This window comes from Ailuropoda melanoleuca, chromosome 10 (assembly GCF_002007445.2).
Source record: "Ailuropoda melanoleuca isolate Jingjing chromosome 10, ASM200744v2, whole genome shotgun sequence".
Taxonomy (NCBI): Eukaryota; Metazoa; Chordata; class Mammalia; order Carnivora; family Ursidae; genus Ailuropoda; species Ailuropoda melanoleuca.
In genome coordinates this window covers 19,852,574-19,873,937 of record NC_048227.1, presented here as the reverse complement: position 1 = coordinate 19,873,937, position 21,364 = coordinate 19,852,574, and the positions used below count along the sequence as shown (strand labels likewise).

At 41.5% G+C, this 21,364-nt stretch overlaps 1 protein-coding gene across 6 annotated transcripts in view; it reads left to right on the top strand.

Annotated features, from left to right (window-relative positions):
- The first annotated feature begins 2,879 nt into the window (after window positions 1-2,879).
- TNRC6A (trinucleotide repeat containing adaptor 6A) overlaps window positions 2,880-21,364 on the top strand; it is a 100,983-nt gene continuing 82,498 nt past the window's right edge. For 3 of the 6 annotated variants that reach the window (XR_004628448.1, XM_034670237.1, XM_034670241.1), the window contains exons 1-2: window positions 2,880-3,071; window positions 3,376-3,423. Coding sequence is in view for 4 of the 6 variants with exons in the window: in XM_034670237.1 (XP_034526128.1) it covers window positions 3,067-3,071; window positions 3,376-3,423 (53 nt within the window). In the remaining 2 variants the exon portion in view is untranslated. Of the gene's footprint in view, window positions 3,072-3,375; window positions 3,424-5,637; window positions 5,803-21,364 lie in introns of all 6 variants that reach the window. The other 3 variants (XM_034670240.1, XM_034670236.1, XM_034670238.1) reach the window with 2 other exon arrangements.

Below are 21,364 nucleotides of genomic sequence, written 5' to 3'. Positions count from 1 at the left end.
ATTCCAGTATAGTTAATATACAGTGTTATATTAGTTTCAGTTGTACAATGTAATGATTCAACCATTCTATATGTTACTCAGTGCTCATTGTGTTAAGTATTATTTTTTGAAGTGGAAGTTACTAGAATATGTATGATACTACGAAATATTCAGTAGAAAGAGAGACTACTTATTTAGTAAAGAGAAATGATAATAAGAAGACAACATTCCTTCGAAGGTTACTGGTAAGGAATCCCTGCTGGTCTTACAAGGTCATTCTTCTTTGATCTACCTCTATCCGTAAGAGCTCATTAAAAAGTGATTAGCATGACTTCATAATGCAGCCCTGGAGGGGTCATGTCAAGTCACTCTGGAAAAATCTTTAAGAAATCCTACCTTCTCAACTTCCCCGGGGCTGGGAATTAGTTCCAGGGCATCTTGGTTCAGATACTCTTGTGTTGTGGGGCTGTCCTTTGCATAGTAGGATGTTTAGTTTAACCCATGACCTCTACCCAGTAGATACCAGTAGCATCCAGTTGTGATAACCAAAAACCAGACATTGCTAAATGCCCCAATTGACAACCATCAGGTTACTCAAACTTAAGGAAGTCTAATTTTTAAAAAAATCGGCTAATCTTAACAGCTCTGTAAATGTTGATAAATATTGTTTTCATTGTGTTATGTTGTCATGGAAAATTATTCATAAACCTGGTATGAAAGCATACTGTGCTATACATACATGTTCATATTTTTTAACTCCTAAGGAAATGATGTAATATAATTTTTAACATTTTAAGTAGAAAGAACCATAAAGGAAAACCAAACCAAATATATGTATGGATGGACCTTAGGGATGATGGCCGGAAAAGGAAAGTCACTTAGCATGTATTTGGTGCCCTTTACATTTTACATTGTTTAAACCTGATTTTTTTAAAAAAGATTTTATTTGACAGAGAGAGAAAGTGCACAAGCAGGGGGAGAGGCAGAGGGAGAGGGAGAAGCAGGCTCCCCACTAAGCAGGGAGCCCCATAAGGGGCTTGATCCCAGGACCCCCGAGGACATGACCTGAGCCAAAGGCAGACACTTAACAGACTGAGCCACTCAGGTGCCCCACCTTTTTTTTTTTTTTTAAGATTTTATTTTTGGGGTGCCTGGGTTGCTCAGTTGGTTAAGCATTGGATTCTTGATTTCAGCTCTGGTCATGATCTCAGGGTCCTGAGATCAAGCCCTGCCTTGGGCTCCGTGCTGGGCATTGAGCCTGTCTAAGATTTTCTCTCTCCGTCCTTCCCTCTGCCCCTATCCCCTCTCTCTGGCTCTGTCTCTTAAAAAAAGATATTTTATTTTTTAAGTAATCTCTACACCCAATGTGGGGCTCAAACTTACAACCCCAAGATCAAGAGTCACATGCTCCACCAACTGAACCAGCCAGGGACCCCCATAAACCCGGTTTTCTTAATTGTATGTGTGTTTTAACACGCTCATAGTATATAAATGAAACAAAACAAAAAAGCCAGATACATTAAGAAAAGAAAATTAAAATCCTCAATACCAACAGTTAACATTTGGTGCATATGCTTTAGGACTTCCTGTGCATTCATTCATTTATTCATTAACTTACTGATTACGCATCTCCCTCAGAACTGGGCAGGGAAGGAAGGTGTTTTGTTTTGTTTTGTTTTTTTAATGGGAGAGATTTGGGCATGTTTTAAAGCCAGCGGAAAGAAAGATCTAGTTTAGAAAGAGGAAAATGGGATGATCCTTAGAGTGAGGTTTCCGAGAAGGAATGGATTTTAAGCAGGAAAGGAGGGATCGTCTTTTGATTAGAAAAAAACAAAAAACAACAACAACAAAAAACGCGTTTTGAGAGGACATAAGGAAGAGCCACATATACACCCGAACACATGTATCTAATTGTAACTGCATGTAAGTATATTGCTGTATTTACCTGTAGGTATGTATGAATCTCCCACGGACACTTACGTAGATATTTTTACTTTACTACACGTATGTATCGTATTGTATCTACATGTTTCCTACCGTGGGACCGAGTTTGGAACCCGCTTTTTCACTTACTCTATTGTAACCACTTTCCCCCACGCCGTTACTCTTCCTCCCCATCATTTCTGCAGTACCCTAACGCCCGCCAGTAGTTCAGTTTTTAAAGCCATCTCGGTGTTGGACATTTTGGCCGTTTACAATTTTTCACCGTTATCGTTGCCGCGACTTAACATGTTGACGGTGAAATATTTGTAGATATCCGGGATTGTTTTCGGAACAGAAATTCATGCCAGTGGAATTGCTGAGTCAAACGGTCTGCAAAATTCGGTGGATAAAAATCGCTTTTAAGCCTCATAGTCCGCCTCAGGTATGCATTCTTTACCTGAGGAGGAAGCAGAGGAGCAGAGAGGTTAAATAACTGGCCCAAGGTCAAAAATAATTACAAGTGGCGGATTTCAAAAGCCGCGCGGGCTCCTCTTGCTGCGGCAGGGGTAGAATTCGCGGTTTAGCCTTTTTTTTCCCCCCCCCCTTGGTGTGTTTCGGTGGGGGAGGGGCCGGGCGGCAGGGAAGGAAACTTGTGTCGCAGCAAAGAAGGAGTGGGAGGGGCGGGACTCCAATCGGATCGCAGCCGGCCGCGGCGACAGAAGCTGGGCCCGGGGCTCGGCGGGCCCCCCAGCCGCTGTGCGGGGCGCCTCTGAGGCGGTGACCCCCGCCCTCTCAGGGAGGTCCGGCCGCTGGCCACGAGCCGCACCCGGGTGGTTGCCAAGGGCCTGCCCTGGCTGCGGGGTTAGTTGCTAGGGCCTCCATCTTGAGGCCAGTGGCCGCGGCGCCCCCGGAAGGGGTTTGCCGAACAGGGCATTCACTNTGAGGCCAGTGGCCGCGGCGCCCCCGGAAGGGGTTGCCGAACAGGGCATTCACTTCCGGTCTGGGGCCTGCGGCGGCGGCGGTGGCGGCGGCGGCGGCGGCAGCGGGTCGGTGTAGAAAATGGCGCTGGTGCAGCGGCTCGGGCCTCTCCCCGCGGCGCTGCGGAGGGCTTGAGGCTCGCGAGCCTCACTCGCCGCGCCCCACTTGCTCGTGCACTTTACACACATGAGGTGAGCGGGGCGGGGGCCTCCCTCAGGGCGGGAGGAGCCTGGGGCGCTGCCGCAGGGCCCGCGACTGCGGGCGGCGGCGGCGGCGGCGGCGGCGGGCGTCCCCGAGACCTCGGCTGCGCCGCTGGGGCCGGGCCGGGGGCTGTGGCTCGCCCGCGCAGCCTGCCCGCAGTCGGGGCTGCAGCCCCGCAGCTTTGTGAGCACCCCCGGGCTCCCCTCCCCTCCCCCATCCGCCCCGGCGCGAGCCTCTGCCGCAGCAGCTCCGTTTTCACGCGCATCTCTCTCTCTCTTTTCTTTTCTCTTGCAGAGAATTGGAAGCTAAAGCTACCAAAGACGTAGAAAGGAATCTTAGCAGGTAAGATGGGCGAGCTTCCGTCTGTCGCCCCGTTAATCGTGTATTTCCACTCTGGTTCGCCCTTTCTGGGTTTAGAAGTTCCCCCGTGTCATTTTCTTTTCGCACGCAGGGAATAGACATTCGGGAAAGGAGGCCAGAGGGAATACTGGATGGAGGGATTGCGGGGAGATGCGTAATTACGCGTGTGTTCTTTTCTTTGGGGGAAGAAAAAACAGTGAAAAGCAATTCTTGTAAACTTAGTTAAAGCATTCTCACCCTTTTAGAATTTAATTAGGGGACTTGTGCATTAATTACTATTGTAAATGGTTGCAGGCATTGTGTGACTCATGATTGAGGCGGCCCTTATGGCGGGCTGTCAAACTGTTTTGGCTTCCCCGTTATTACTTTGTAACTCAAATTGTTGCCTTTATAAGAAGATACTATGTTCGCATTTTTTTCTCCCAACACATTGTAGTCAGGCAGATTCTGTTGCACTGGAAACAGTTTTGCCCTTGAACTTTACCGAGCATAAACTGCGTTTTGTTTTCTTTTGAAACTGCATTTGTGTCTGTGTTCGGTGTGTGCTCTTTTTATCAACTGGTAAAATAATTAAAAATCTGTTACCAATAAGTGGTTATTGTTTCTACTGGGCCTGAGTATTTTTGCACTGGTAACTTAAATCATCACCACAAAGGGAGTTTTTTGGTTTTTAAACGTTGCCTTTATGGAAACGTTTAGCTTTAGTGAGCTGTAATTGCTTAAAGCATCAGAGCATTGCACTGTATTTAACTCTTTTTCAAATTCATTTTCTTACGGTCTTTGTTGGTCGTTTTCTTTTGAATCGTATGGGGAGACTCAGAGAAACTTCTAGATGAACCTTATCAGTGAGCAGCTTTCTTTTTCACTTGGACGGGATTAAATAAAATCTCTCTTATCTCAGGTCTTAATGTAGTTTGTCCTTGACGATTGTAAGTTTTCGGTTTATGGTGAGGTTAATAACACTCCGTTCAAATCATGTGAATATTTTTTCACTGTATAAAATCATCGCAAATTGCCGGTCTTTTGAGGTTTATAGATGTTAATCTGTTAAGGTGATAGTTAAAAAAATCTTTTCAGTGGGTGAAGGTTGGGGATCATTGGCTTATCAAATAAGAGATTTTCTTATAATTATCATTTCTTATAATTATGGGGACTGGTTCAAGGAAATTAAGCCTAACATCATTGATTAAACAACTGTTCTTTGGATATTTAATAAGTTTTGTTGTCAAAAGCTTTAAAAAAAATGTTAAGATACAAGACCATTAAAGAAAACAGGTTGAATTTTCAGCAGCAGAAAGGAGCTTGGAGTCTATTTCTCCTCCCATTTTTGCTTTGTCAGGTAACTGTATCAGTATAATTTCTATGGAGGTTTTCTGGGGCTTAATTAAAAATTGCCTCTACCACAGGTATAATTTTCATATGCTGTTATAGTGGGAGAGAACTTAGAGTGTCTATATCGGTTATGTATCAGAGTTTGAATCCCAGCGCTGCCACTTAATATGACCTTGACTCTTGGCAAATCACTTAGCCTCTTTGTGTGTAACCTATAAAATGAGAGGTTTGGGCCACTCAGTTCCCAAGTTGTGTGAGGCACCTTGGGTTGTATTAAAAAGGAGTTAAGTGTCGTCCCTGGCCACAGAGAGAATGTACAGTCTGGTAGGAAGATTGTCATGTGTACATAAATAACTAATACAAGGTAGATGGTGTAGAGGTTAAATTACCATCTCATTCCATACTTGAGGCTGCTTCTACAGTTGGTAATCAGGCATAAAAAGGAGGAACAGTTATTAAGGAGGTTACAGGGCAGTGTATCAGGACTGTGAGAGAGTAGCATTGCCTAAAGGTTAAAAGGTTCCAAGGAGGGAGAGGTGTGATTAGGTGGGCAGATGCTTTCCTTCAACTCCGTCTCTAGCTCTGTGCGTCCTTTTTCCCAAATAAGGAGAGTGTGTATGTCTTGAAGCATTTATGCTTTCCTCAGGAAATCAAGGCGTTATTCTGTATTCCTTTAGCAAACATTTCTTGAGCATCTTCTATGTTCCAAATGCAAGGCTAGGCTCTTGGGAGGGGAAGAACAGAAGTAGCTAAGTGTACTGAATGCTTACTGTCTGCCTGGCACATTCTTCTGAAGACTTTGCAGGGACTCCTCCGATCTCTGGATCACTGTGTGAGGTAGGTACTATTATTCCTGTTTTACAGATGAAGACTTTGAGGCACAAAGAGGTTAAGTAACTTTCAGGAGTCCACGTCACTGGTATTGGAGGAGCTGTCAGGCTTCAGATCATATTGTATCGTCTCTTACTAGAGGCATGGTTCTTCATCTTGAAAAATTTGAAAATATCTTTGAGGAGGCAGAACCCACAGGTACATTCGATACTTCTAGATCAGAGTTTCTTAACCTGGGCTCTGTTGACATTTTGGACCAGCTAATTGGATCGCGAGGTCTGCCCTGTGCCTTGTGGGATGGTCAGCAGCATCTGCCTGTAGCACTCCCCACCCAGTCGTGACATTCAGAAATGTCTTCAGATATTGCCAAATGTTCTCTGGGGGGCAAAATCACTCCCAGTTGAGAACCGTCATTCTAGATCTTCATATTCCCAGAATATAACCAAATGTATGAATTTTTAATGTCAAATATTTAAATGTTAAATTAATTTTTACATGTTTTAATACCATGGAAATCCACATCCTGTTGTGTAGGCCCCTAGTTTGAACCCTCTAGTTTCTGAATGTCAGCGTTGTGTTGCCATTCTCCTTTCCCTCTGCTAAGTGGCAAATCCTCGAGACAGTGTGCCAGGTAGCCAGTGCCAGTTAAACAAACTTGGCACAAGAGAAATTTAGTTTACTAGCTGGGGTAAGCATTATTTCTTAATTCACTGTTGGCCATTAAAATTGTCACTTTATGTCAGTATCATGGGCATTCAAAAGAGGGAACTGTGATATCTAGATGGGGGTGGTCACCACTGGAACTGAACTTTAATTTTTTCAAAAAAGATTTTATTTATGTGAGACAGAGGGAGAGAGTGCACAAGCGTGGGGGGAGCATAAGGAGAGGGAGAAGCAGACTCCCCGCTAAGCAGGGTGCCTGATGTGGGACTCGATCCCAGGACCCCGAGATCACGACCTGAGCCAAAGGCAGATGCTTAACTGATTCATCCACCCAGGCACCCCTAGAACTGAACTTTAAAGGATGAAATCAATTTTGAAAGGCAGAGAAAAGGGCAGTGTAAGAAGAATAGAACTAATGGCACAAAAGTCAGGAAGTACAGGGAATTTTGAAATAGCAATGGGCAGTTTGGTTGGATTGGCACAGAAGAGCAGGGTCAGACGCTGAGGTTCTTGAATATTAGGTGGAGGATTTCTGGCATAGATCTTTTCGGTAGTATGGAGCTATTACGTGCTCTTGGGTAGGGTATGTGATATGCTAGCATAAGGCAGGTGTTGATGAAGACCTGAATTACAGTGGTGGGGGAAAAGAGCTGAGAGTGGGAGATACTGAGGAAGTGGATTCTGGGATTTGGCAGCTAACTAAGCTGGGATTAGTTGTTTGAGGGGTCTAAACGCCATCCTGGGTGAATGCGAGATTGACGTAGGCTCTGAACAGAAGAGGGGACAGAACAGAAATAGGAGTTTGGTGAGAGAAGTTGGTAAGTGACATTTTCTAGTTGTAAAAAAATCTAAGGCAACTGATCTAATTTTAAAAAATATTTTGGAGGCCAAAGCCATAGAATCATTCAGTATTTAGAGCTGGACCATGACATCAGAGAGACTGGCCAGTATTCTGATCTCTTCCATTTTACAAATGAGAAAGCTATGGTTGAGACATCCAGTAACTCAGTCAAGGTTATATTCTCTCAAGGGACAGAGCTGGGATTCCAACAGGCCTTTTGACTCTAATACTGAGGTCTTGCAAATGTACAATATTTTATTTTATATTGCACAATAGAAAAGTAACTTTGATTTCTCCTTTCTTTCTGAAAATGTTAGAACGCTTATCTTAATGTATTTTGTGCCCATTCTGGTAATTAATTTATTGCTATAACATAGGGTATATTGTCTAACGTAAAAGTTACACACTTCGTGTTAGCTGATTTTTTCCCCCCAAACCAACGATTAAGCACCATCATTTAAGAAAAATTGTTAAAAATGCTGTAATGTCATATAATGTAGCATTTAAACTGGGACATGGTTATCTGAGGCCCTTTTGCTTGGGACAGGTGCTAAATAAGAGAAGACTAGGGACAGCAAGAATAAACCAGAGCATTAGGTCTTGCTAGATACGGTGGGCCCTACTCCTGCAATTCATCAACGTATATCTGAAAAAAAAGTTATCTTCCAGTTTGTTAAGCTTCTCTGTTGCCTTCCTGTGATACGGTTTGTAGGCCAACAAATTCATATTGGTAGGTTTCTTTCTAGCTTAATTTGACAGCTATGTGGTAAGTCAATTGATAGAATAAATGAATCACAAACTGTAAGCTTAATTTAAAAATGCGTAACAACGCTCCGTGGAAAATTTAAATATGAACATCATTAAAAAGTCTGAATGCCACTCTGTAACCTCTTGTGCTTTTAGCATCTGAAGTCCGCAAGTATAAATTAAAGTCCCTTACAGTTCGTTTTCTGACAACCTCAGAAGTATTGCCCGTGATTGGAGAGACTAAAATAGAACGCGCTGTATGTTTTCTGCTCAGACTGACTTATGACAGTCTCTCACTCAAAGTCAAGAAAATGTCCTCCCCTTTAAAATTTTTTAAAAGTCATTCTGATCTTCGGCAAAATAGCAAGAATAAGGCGGTGAACACCTGTATCTCTCCCCAGGTTTGCCGAATATTAGTATTTTGCCATATCGTTTTATCATGCCAGTTCATCCCTAAGTAAAGCCAACACGCATCTCTTGAGAACAAGGGTATTCTATATAGCAATCACATTATCACGCACGGGTAAGTTTAACTTTGTCTCAATGCCTTTCTGTCAATATTCAAATTTTCCCAACCATCCCAGTAATGTTTTTTAAAATATGTTGGCTTTTTCCCCCTTTACTCCCTAACCCGGGGTTGCTTTTAGTTGTCTATAATTTCCCTACATCAGGAGCAGCCCCTTGCCCTTTTCTTCCCCTTTCATGACATTGACATTTTGGAATAGTCCAGACTGGTAGTTACAGGCTTCAGTTTGGATTTTTCTGATGGTTTCTGTAGGATTAGATTCAGTGAAACCTTTTTTGGCAGGAATAGTGCATAGGTGATGTACTCTCAGGACATCACATTGGGCTCCTTCCCCCACCATTTTTGAGCAAATTAGCTGAAAGTGGACCCAGTACTTTTACCTTCGTGCTCGCTCTGTCTCTTTCATTTTCGGACATGCCAACAATTAGGTCAAACTGAGATATAATTTTAAATAGTTGAGGTTGCAGTAATTACAGGTCTTCATGTTTAAACTGATCTCTTGTAACGATTGCACTTTTTGAAGGGTCATTCTGAAGGTTGCTTCCTAATTGTTAGACATAAAAGTTGCTTGTTTTCAACTTTCACCACTGATAAACTGATAACCTAGGTAAGAAAATGAAACATAGGGCTTGGGCTTGTGATCTGCCTCCTGAAAAAGGATGCCAGCAGAACGGAGATTCTCCTCTCATGGTGGATTCCACACAGGGATACGGATGGTGTGAAGTAGTTTGAAAAATTGAATGTGTGCTTTAAAAAAAAGATGGTCCTTAGCATTTATCAGGTTTCAAAGGGTCGTGGCTCCCTGAAGAGTAAGCAACGTGTTACAGGAGCTGAATAGTGGCAACAAAAAGGGGGATTTTAAGATGTAAAGAGAGAAAGTAACATTCGATAAAGGCATAGTTTCTCTCTTAAAAAAAAAAAAGACCCATGGAAATAAATATAGTTTAAATTTCCTATGAAGGTGGTCTTATTTTAAAGTTGATTTGCATACTCTGGGTGTGTGAGCTGGCTCTGAAGCAGAAATCCTAGCCTTTCTACTCTTCTAACTAGGGAAGAGCATTTTGAATCTGCAGCAGTATGTTGGACGCCGATGACTCAGCTGACTTCCCGCTTCAGATGGAATGTTCACAACAGATTGAAACCCGGTTAAGGAATTTTATACTTTGAACCCTACAAGATATTTTCTGCAAACAGCGATTGATTGGATTTGGTATAATAACCAACAAGATTAAACCGAGTCACTTGTTTTGCTGTTCTTACTAGGGGTTTTGAGTCAGCTAGCATTTACTGAGCAGCTTGCTGCAGTGATAATTGAATAGTTTTATAATTTTGACATCTGTGTTTTGTTGACTTTGGTCTTTTCTCATTCTTTTGAAGTATCCCTCTAAAACACAAGGAACTAGTACTATGTGGTGCTCAGATACACACTGCTTTTAAATGTGTTTTTAAGCATTACTTCACTGTCTGTCATTGACCATACAAAGGATGTCAGAGAGAAAGGTTTTGCTTAGTATTCTACTTGTGAAGCTTTAGGTGATATGAGGCATCTGTGTGTGTGAGATTCTTGCCATGTAAAGATAGGAAGGGGCATCAAGTACATCCTCTACGCTGCTGCAACTTTTTTTTTTTTTAAGGTTTTATTTATTTGAGAGAGCATGAGAGATAGAGCATGAGCAGGGGGAGAGGGAGAGGAAGAAGCAGACTCCCCACTGAGCAGGGAGCCTGATGCGGGACTCAGTCCCAGGACCCTGGGATCATGACCTGAGCCTAAGGCAGACACTTAACCCACTGAGCCACCCAGGCGCCCCTACACTGATGCAACTTAATCAGCCTCAAGCCACAGTTCTGAGCTTATCCCTTGCTATTTCTTTGAAACCTTGGCTAACTCCCCAGTGACTGGAATTTAAGCCCAAACTCTTGCTGTGCTCAGCTTATCTATCTCAGTTTGTCCCTTCTAGTCTTGCCCTATCCTCAACTCTTCCTCTGTATGTTTCCCTCAGTTTCTCCCTCATTTATTTATTTATTTATTTAAGTACACTGCATACCTAGCATGGAGCCCAACACAGGGCTTGAACTCACAACCCTGAAATCAAGACCCGAGCTGAGATCAAGAGTCTTATGCTCAACTGACTGAGCCACCTGGGTGCCCCCATCTCCCTCAGTTTTTTTTTTCTTTTAAGATTTTATTTATTTATTTGAGAGAGAGAGAAAGCAAGCAGGAGAAGGGGGAGAGGCAGAGGGAGAGAGAAAGGGAGAAGCAGACTCTCTGCTGGGCAGGGAGCCCGATGCAGGGCTCCATCCCAGGCTCCTGGGATCATGATCTGAGCTGAAGGCAGTCACTTACCCTACTGAGCCACCCAGGCATCCCTCCCTTAACTTTTTTTATTTTATTTTTTTTTAAGATTTTACTTATTTGTCAGAGGGAAAGGGAGAAAGTGAGAGCACCCAAGCAAGGGGAGTGGCAGAGAGAGAGGGAGAAGCAGGCTCCCCACTGAGCAGAGAGCCCAATGTGGGACTTGATCCCAGGACCCTGGGATCACAACCTGAGCCAAAGGCAGACACCCAACTGACTGAGCCACCCAGGTGTCCCTCCCTAAACTTTTTAATAGCAGCTTTATTGAGATGAAATTCACAAACCATAAAATCCAGCCTTTTAAAGTGGCTTTTAGTGTATTCAGAGTTGTGTAATCATCACCCCTACCCGGAACCCCTGGCAGCCGCTAATCTACACTGTCTCTATGAATTGGCCCATTCTGTACATTTCATATAAATGCGATCATACAGTATGTCTTGTCTGTTTTACTTAGCATGTTTTCAAGGCTCATTCATGTTGTAGCATGCATGAGTACTTGTTTTTATGGTTGAAAAATATTCCACTTTATAACACATTTTAAAAAAAAAGATTTTATTTATTTGAGAGAGAGTAAGAGAGCACAAGCATGGGGGAGTGGCAAAGTGAGAGGGAGAAGCAGGCTCCCTGCTAAGCAGGAAGCCTGATGCAGAACTGGATCCCAGTCTGGGATCACTACCTGAGCTGAAGGTAGACGCTTAACCAACTGAGCCACCCAGGCACACCATACCATGTTTTTTTTTTTTTTAAGTTTTTCTTCGTTTATTTAAGTAATCTCTACACCCAGTGTGGGACTTGAACTCAGACCCCGAGATCAAGAGCCCCATGCTTCTCTGATGGAGGCAGCCAGGCGCCCAGATATATCATATTTTCTTTATCCGTTCATCAGTTGATGGGCGTTATTAGGGTTTTCACTTTAGGGCTATCATGAAGAACGATGATGTGAACGTTCCTGGATGAGGGACCATAATGTTTTCAGTTCTCTTAGGTACATACCTAGAAGCAGAATTGCTGGAACATACGGTAATTCTGTGTTTAACTTTGTGAGAAACTGCCAGACTGTTTTCAAAGTATCTAAGCCATTTTACTCTCCCACCAGTGAAGTACAAGGGCTCCTGTTTCTCTCCACCAACACTTGTTACTATTCCTTTTTATAATCGTCATCTTGGTGTGAAGTGGTATCTCATTGTGGTTTTGATTTGCATTTCTCCAATAGCTAATGATGTGAGCATCTTTTTGCATGCTTTTGGCCATTCGTGTGTCTGATTTAGGGAAATGTCTATTCAGATCCTGTGTCCGTTTTAAAATTTGGTCATTTTTCTATCGTTGAGTTATAAGGATTCTTTTTTTTTTTTTTTCAGATTTTATTTTTAAGTAACCTCAAGGGGCACCTGGGTTGCTTAGTCGGTTTAGCATCTGCATTTGGCTCAGGTCATGATCTTGGGGTCCTGGGACTGAGCCCCATGTTGGGCTTCCTGCTCAGCGAGGAGCCTGCTTGCCCTCTCCCAGTGACCTCCCCCAATCATGCTCTCTTGAGTGAATTAATGAATGAATTAATTGAATGAATTAAATGAGTTTAAAAAATCTTTAATCTCTACACCCAACATGGGACTTGAATTTACAACCCTGAGATCAAGCAAGATCAAGAGTCTCATGCCCTATAAATTAGCCAGCCAGTGCCCTATAAGGTTTCTTTATATATTCTAGATACAAGTCCTTTATTAGATACACAATTTACAAATATTTTCTCCCATTCTATGGGTTCCCTTTTATCTTGATGTTGTCCCTTGAAGCATGAAAGTTTAAAATTTTGGTATGTTCAGTGTACCATCTTAACCAATTCTGAGTGTGCATTTCAGTGACCTTAACTACATTTTCACAGTGTTGTGCAACTGTCACCACCATCCATCTCCACAACCCTTCTCATCTTGCAAAATTGAAACTCTGTACCTATTAAACAATAGCTCCCCATTCTTTCATCCCCTCAGCTCCTGACAACTACTATACTGCTTTCTGTCTCTGTGAATTTGACTGTTCTAGGTGCTTCGTGTGAGTGGAATCATATAAATATTTGTCCTTTTGTGACTAGCTTATTTCCCTTAGCATAATGTCCTCAAGGTTCATTCATGTTTTAGCACATCAGACAATTGATTTTTTTTTTTAAGAGAGAGTGTGTGCATGCTCTCATACGTGCTGAGAAGCAGGGTGGCAGAGGGGGGGGATGGCAGAGGGAGAGAGAGAATCCTAAGCAGACTCCAGCCCAGCAGGGAGCCTGATGTGGGGCTTGATCTCGCGACCCTGAGAGCATGACCTGGGCTGAAATCAAGAGTTGGACCCCTAACCGACTGAGCCACCCAGGTGTCCCACTCAGTCGATTATTGTATGTTGATCCTGTATCCTGCAGCTGTGCCAAACTTGTTTATTATTTCTAGTAGTCAGTGTGTGTGCATTCTTTAGGACTCTCTCTCTAGAACATTGTATCATCAGTGAATAGAGATGGTTTTATAACTTCCTTTCTGATCTCGGTGCCTTTTGTGTATTTTTCTTGCCCAGTTTTTCTGAATGGAACCTACAGTACAGTATTGACTAGAAATGGCAGGAACAGTCATTCTTGTCTCAGTTCTAATCTTGGAGGAAAAACATTCATTTTTAACCATTATGTGTGTTGTGAGCTGTGGGCTTTTTGTAGATGACCTTTATCAGGTTAAGGAAGTTTCCTTCTATTCCTAGTTTGAGTGTTTTTATCTTGTTATGAAAGGGTGGATTTTTGTCAAATTCTTTTTCTTTACGTAGTAAGATCATCATGTAGTTTCCGTCCTTTGTTAATATGTTGTATTACATTGATTTTCATATGCTAAACCAACCTTGAATTCCTGGAGTAAATCTCACTTGAGCATGGTGATTAGTCCCTTTTATATGTTGCTGGTTCAGTTTATTAGTCTTCTGATGAAGATTTTTGTGTCTGTATTCTTAAGGGTTATTGGTCTGGAGTTTTTGATATCTTTGTCTTCTTTTGGTACCTGGTATTTGGTTTGGTCTGGTCTGGAATCTGGGGTCTTGAATTGTTCTGGCACCTACCTCATCCTTCATTGTGCTATAATAATTGTTTTTATGTATTGAGTTCTGTTTTCATTTTTGCTTTTTAATTTTTTCCAGCTTTGTAAGGATATGATTGACAACTCATTTCCCCCCCAGTGGTTAGTGCATTGCCCTTGTGTACTGTTTTTTTTTCCCCCCAAGATACTGGAATCTAACTTTGTGTAAGTTGAAGGTGTAGAGTGTGCTGTTACGACATGTTTATGCATGTGGTATGATTAACACCATAGTGTTAGTTAACACCTCTATCATGTCACATAATTAGCATTCCTTTTTGGTGAGAACATTTGAGATCTAGTCTTTTAGCAACTTTGAAGTATATAGTATAGTATTTTGGGCTATAATCATTATTCTGTTCATTAGATTTCTAGAACTTAGTCCTAGTTGCAAATTTGTATACTTTGACAACATCTCCCCAATTCCCCCATTTCCTAGCCGCTGGTAACCACTATTCTTTTTTTTTTTTTTAAAGATTATTTATTTATTTGACAGAGAGAGAGACAGCCAGTGAGAGAGGGAACACAAGCAGGGAGAGTGGGAGAGGAAGAAGCAGGCTCCCAGTGGAGCAGGGAGCCTGATGTGGGGCTCGATCCCAGGACCCTGGGATCACACCCTGAGCCAAAGGCAGACGCTTAATGACTGAGCCACCCAGGCACCGCTAGTAACCACTGTTCTGCTTTGTTTCTACAAGTTCAACTTTTTTTAGATTTCATGTATAAGTGATATACAGTTTTTGTCTTTCTCTGTCTGACTTATTTCACTTATCATAGTGCCCTAAAGGCCCATGCAGGTTATCGCAAATGACAGAATTTCCTTCTTTCTTGTGGCTGAATAATATTCCATCGTGTGTAGACATGCACAACACAGGCACACGTGCGCCACATCTGCATCATTCACCAACGGACACTTGGGCTGTTTCCATATTTTGGCTGTTGTGAATCATGCTGCAGTAAACATGGGAGTGCAGATACCTTCTTGATACCTTGGTTTTATTTCCTTTGGATATATATCCAGAAATGGGATTACTGAGTCATTGGTAGTTGTATTTTTAATTTTTTGAGGAACCTCCAAACTGTTTTTCATAGTGGGTTCACCAGTGTACATTCCCAGCAGTGCACAGGGTTCCCTGTCTTCTGTGTCCTCACCAGCACTTGTTTGTCTTTTTGATGACAGCCATTCAAAGAGCTGCATCCATACTGTTTTCTGCTGTAGGTTCTGCCTTCATTTGGAACCTTTGTGTCCTAACTTTAGCTTTAGTGCATTTTGTACCTAAGTCTTGTAGCTAACAATGAATGTGCACATTATGTGCGTCTCTTAAGCACTTTCTCTGCATTACTTAATTTAGTTTCCACAACAGCCCTTCATGGGAGGAGGTACAATTTGAGACTTCTCATAAATGAGGAGATGGAGGTTTAAGAGAAAAGAAACAAGTTGCTTACACAAGTAGGTAGTGGAGACTGAAGCCCTTGAGTAGGATGGTCCTTAAGCAGAATGTGGGTGGAAGGAAGAGTGAAAAGAATGCCTCTTTGGTGGTGGTGGTAAGGTTAGAGTGATAGTAGAAGCAGGGAGGCAGGAGTTTAATTCTAGTGCTCAATGCTGGGGAGTACAACACAAGTAGAACTGGTGTTTGCCCTCAGAGTAGCAATTAGTCCTATTTGGAAGAGTGAGATTAACATCTGAAATAATTTGAAAATGAGCATTGTTTAATGAGAGGTCAAGGGTGAGGTTTTTGGGAGTTGGAAAGAATCATGAAGGAACTAGTAATTAATTACCTTAAGCCTCAAAAGAGGAGTAGAGTTTAGGAGGGTAGTTTAGCAAACCAGGTTTTGGGGCAGCCTTACCAATACCTCGTACTTAGCGTACAAGTCACTTAGACTTTCTGATCCTTGGTTTCTAAGTGTCAAGGAGGAATGACGTCAGTTGTGTGTGTCAGCATTGCAGGTTCCAGTGGATAATCTCTCAGAGCGCTTGCAAACGATAGAGTGCTTCTGTCATTGTGGTAGGGTATCTGTTCTCCTGTTTCCAATTTCACCCAGCTGTCTTCAACCTAAGCTTTTTATTTTAAAATAATTTCAGATTTAGAGAAATTTTGCTAGAGCAAAGAATTCCTGAATTTCCTTCACTTGTATTCCTCAGATGCGAACATTTAACCACACTGACTTTACCGTTCTCTCTTGTTACATACATACTGTGTTTCTCTGAACCCTTTTAGAGTGACCTGAAGGCGTGATGTTCCTTTAGCCCTAAGAACTTTTAAATAGTTATTTCCTAAAATCAAAGACTTTTCCTTTCTTTCTTTCTTTCTTTTTTTTTTTTTTACTTTTCTTTTTCTTTTCTTTCTTTATTTTCTTTTTTAAAAGTAGGCTGCCAACAAAGGGCTTGAACTCACAATCCTGAGATCAAGACCTGGGCTGAAGTCAAACGCTTAACTGACTGAACCACCCAGGCACCCCAAAGACATTTTCTTAGTAACTACAGTACCATTATCAAAATTGGGAAAGTAATACTGGTGCAGTCTTAAAAGCGAAGCTATAGACCTTACTCAGATTTTGCCGGTTGTTTCAGTAATGCCTTTTAGAGAAAAAAAAATTTGTTTTTGCTTGTCAGATTCAATCCAGGAATACAGGTTGCATTTAGTTTTCATGTTCGTTTAGTCACCTGCATCCTGGAAGTTTCTCTGTTTTTGAAGACCTTGATATTTTCTAGAGAGTCCAGGCTAGTTATTCCGTAGGATGTCTCTTAGTCCATATTTGTGTGACGTTTCCTCTTGATTGGGTTCAGGTTATGAATTTTTGGCAGGAGTAGCACAGAACCGATGTTGTGTGTTAGCTAGTGTGTCCTATCAGGAGGTGCGTGGTGTTCCTTTATCCCATTATCGGAGATGGTAACTGCAATTACTTGGTTAAGGTGGTATATGTCAGGTTTGTAACCATAAAGCTTGGATTTTTGCTTTTGTAAGTAATAATTGTTGGGAGAACTTTGAGACCGTGTAAAATACCTTGTTTTCATCAGGATTCTTGCCTGAATCAGTGGATCACTAAATAGTGACTTTCCAGGGCCGTCATTCTTTCTACATTTGTTGACATTCTGCCTTAAGTTCTTTCCCTTTACCCTGTTCGTTCAGCCACCCATCTGTTTATTAATATCAGTAAGGACTCATGGATTCTTATTTATTCTATTCAATGGGTTGTAATCCTTTATTTGCCTTATTTTGTTGCTTAGATTATGGGGCCAGTGGAAGCCCCCTTTATGCTCAACCTCTTACTTTTTGAAGACACCCAGACTCTGTATCATCAGATAACACACTGCTGTCTCTGTCCTATTTTCCCTTCATTCTTAAGAAGAAGGTATGCTGACTCTTGACTACTACCCATGCCTCCAGCACTAAGCTTTCGATCTGTGCTTTATGGTTCAAAATCAGATAGTATCTAGAAATATACCGTATTGTTGCCATCCTTTCTCTGGTCCTTTTTGCTCCCCATATTCCTGCCACAAATAGATATTATTATTTATGTGTGTGTTTCCAGAATTTCTTTATGTAAATACAAATATCTAGGAATATACATTTTTCTCTCTTCCTTCCTCTTAACAGAAAACGTAGTATACTGAACTTTAGTTTTCTTGCAATTTACTGCATGTCTTCCAGGTCCTTTCCTACCAGAACATGGAGGTCTTCTCTGTTTTATAGTTGCATAGTATTCCATTTTGCGGACACATCACTTTTACTGAACTCCTTCAGCATTTGTGGAGATTAAACTAGCTGTGACTGGAAGCTAGCCTCTCTTGTGCCATCCTCTCTTACACCACTTCCTCCAGTACTTTTATTCCCTGACCCCTTTTCTACCTGCAAATAAGTACTAGTCATCTTTATTTGTAAAACTTCATATTATTCTGTTTTCTTCATATCACTGCCAACGGTTTTGAAAAACTTCTCCAAAGCCCTGATTTCATTCTTGACTATTTTTGCTGCCGCTGGGTTTCCATCTCTACCATGTGGTGAGATCATAGTTTTGACGGTTACCGGTGGCTTTGTACTGTGGGGTGCTAGACTGGCTTTGGTGATTAATTTACGTGTAGGAGGACGAGAAGGACAAAAAGAGAAGGGAGGGTTGGCAAGCAGCTAGAAAAGAGGAAGCAGGAAGGCTGGGAGAAAATAGAGTGTAAGGGGAAAAGTAGGAGAAGAGCATTTTTGGCAGAAGATGTGAAACGTATTTTCATAACCAGCTTGTCACATCCAGCTGGCTTCTGCCTGGTGATGAGCAGCCTTATGGTAAGTTGCTGACCGATAGGATAGTTGGGCCCTCTGGAACACTGCCCTGGGTCTTCTGTTTCATAAAACAAGATCTAACCCCTGTCCCATTACCATATGATTAGTTTTAACAGCGGAGCCTCCATTTTTAAATGTTTGCTTTCTAAAATCTGAAGTTGACATTAACCTACCTTTCCTGTCATTCTTAACACTGTCAACTATTCCAGTTTCTCATGATTACCTTGGTGTTACTTTTTGCTTTTCATTTGCAGTTCAGTCTGCCATTGTGGCTAGGGCATTGCACCTTTACTCAAATTGCAGCAGCCTTCTCACCCTGTTTAGCAATTCATGTCCTACTTTTACACAGCTTTTCCTCCCCTTTTCTTTCCCTGTTGTCCTGTTCTCTGAAATCACAATGCTGACAAGTCTCCCTGCTTTGCTGGTGTCTTGTGCCCTTCTGTGCTCCCTTGCGTGCAAAGGCCCACTTCTCTGTCTATAGAAGATTGTTCTTTAAGATCCTTCAAGATCAACTGCCTACTGCTCCTTGAAGACTTCCATAGCTGTAACAGTTCATGTGCATGTCTTATTTTCCTAAACTTGGCTTACAGCTTCTACCAAATGGCTGCTTGTTTCCTTATTTCGGGTGTGTTCAGTTGTTTCTACAAAATTATAGTTTAAAATCATGTTTTCTGCTTAGGTTCTCCCAGTCCACAGAGACTGCTTGGCTTATAGGAATTCCTAAGCACAGTTTTATTGGTTTATTGACTAAACATTGCATAGATTATCACTAAATAATTTTGGGTACAAAGTCAGCTCATCCAGGTACCTTGAGGGTCTGCTTCCCTACTGTACTGTGGAAAATGTGTACTTTTTAATGGCATTTTCTTTTTGTTTTTCTAACAAATGATACACTGATCTGAATATTGCCCCTTTTTTGACTCAGCAGTGTGTCCTAGAGGTCTTTATCTGTAAAGCCGTGTTTGTCAGGTGGTCCCCAAGACCACCCTCAGGTTTGGTGATTCCCTGAGATTCAGCGTATAGTTATACTCATGGCTATGATTTATAACATCAAAAATATCAGCAGAGGGAAAAAGGCACATTGGACAAATTCCAGAGGAAACGAGGTGCAAGTTGCCAAGAGTTCTCTCCGTCATGTCACACAGGACATGCTTAATTTGTCTAGCATCAAATTATGACAACATGTGTAAAATGTCTACCAGGAAAGCTCATTAGAAATTCAGTGCCCAAGTTTTCTGTTAGGGACCGGTCCCATATGCATCCTCCTGCCTAACATGTACCAAAATCCCAGATTCCCAAAAGGAAAGGTTTTCAGCATAAACTGTATTGTTTGTACAGTTTACCCTTATCAGTTAGGGAATGCTGGGAACCTCTCTGAAATCCAGCTTCCTCGACACCAGCCAGGGGCCAGCCTTTCTAAGGATCACAGTCTCAGACCTGCTTTGTTAGCTCTTCTGCACACCATGGAAATCTACAAGCCCCCTTCCGTTTTTTTTTAAATTACTGTGTAGGAGTCCATGGTATGAGTACATTATGGTTTGTTAACTTTTCTCTGTTGACTGGCTGTTAGGCTATTTTGCAGTATCTAGTTTTGTACAATTTCTTTTTTATGGGCTTTGATTGGAATTGATGGGTCATAACATAGTGACTTTTGAAAATCTGGTATTAGATACTTCCAAATTCTTCACCAGTGGGCTATATTAGTCCATACTTCAACAGCAGTTTACAAGAGTACCCTTTGGAAGTGACTACTTTTAATGATAGTCATGTTGGGGATGTAGGAAAAACTGACCTGTTAAGCATCAGAAAGAGCAGGACAAGGAGGGGCATTCTAGATCCCAGCTGTGTCCTGCTGCCATCATGGGCACTTGCCTTACCGATTCTTGTCCTGCTCCCAGGACTCTTGGTTTTGACACTCTTGCTTCTTCCTCTGTCTCTAATCTCCCTCCTTGTTGCCTTTAATCATTCGTGTGGAGGCTTGTAATTTTTTTGTCTTTTATTATGGAAAATTTCAAACATACACAGATAAGAAGAGAACAGAATCAGGAAGATACATGCACTCATTATCTGGTTTCAGCAGTTGCCAACATTTTGTCAATCATGTTGCATTTTTCTCTCTTCATTTTTTTGAGCAAGGGGGTGGTGCTTGGATAGCGAAAGCAAATCCTGGACATTATGGTGTTTTAAACATTACTTTGGTACTAATTTACAAAAATAATGTACATGTAACACAACATTTCAAATTGAGATATACTTTTTTAAAAGTTTATTTAAGTAATCTCTACACCCAAGATGGGACTCAACCTCCTACCCCAAGATCAAGAGTCTCATGCTCTTCTTACTGAGCTAGCCAGGAGCCCCTGAGATGCACTTTTTAAAAAAATGTAATAATTTCCCTAAATACTTGGTCCAGTTGTGTGGTTACTCTGATATTCCTAGTTCAGGAGGGTGCCTCCTTGTGTCTTTCTCTAAATTTGTGTGAAGTTGTTCATATACACATACAAACAGCTTGAAAAAAGTATGGGATAACATGTTCACATTTCTGCAACTTGCTTTTCTTATTTTAAAAAAGGAACGTTCCTGGGATGCCTTACTGGCTCAGTCAGTGGAACATGTGACTCTTGATTTTGGGGTTGTGGGTTTGAGCCCCACGTTGGGTGTAGTGGTAACTTAAAAAAAATAATAAAAATCTTTTTAAAAATTTTAAAAAAAGGAACTTTCCTTCAAATCAATAAACAGATCAACTCCTTTTCAATACAACATGCTATGCTCTGCCATAGAAAAGCCATTTCTTTATCGATAGATATTCTGTTTTTCTGCTTTTCAGCCCTTGTGAACCTTGCAGTGAACTTTGACGTGCACATGGCCTTGCGTACTAGGGGCTTATTACCATCAGATGCGTTCTGCAGAATGGGGTGACTTGGTAAAATATGTATAACTTCAGTTGTTAAAATTCTTACCACAATACTTCCCAAAAGATTATAGTAGTTTTCCACCGGCAATGTAAGAGAGAACCTCTTAACTCTCATTCTTGCCAGCACTAGATATTATTATTCTTGAACATTTTTACCAATAAGATTAGTAAAACAAAACAAAACAAAAAAAAAAAGGAAAGAAAAAAGGTATAGCATTATAGTTTGATCTTTTAATTTGCATTTATCGAATAGAAAAACTAGCAGTTTGTTTTTTAAAAATAGTCTTTATTTTTCTTTTTAAAGATTTTATTTGAGAGAGAGAGAGCACAAGTAGGGGGAGCAGCAGGCAGAGGCA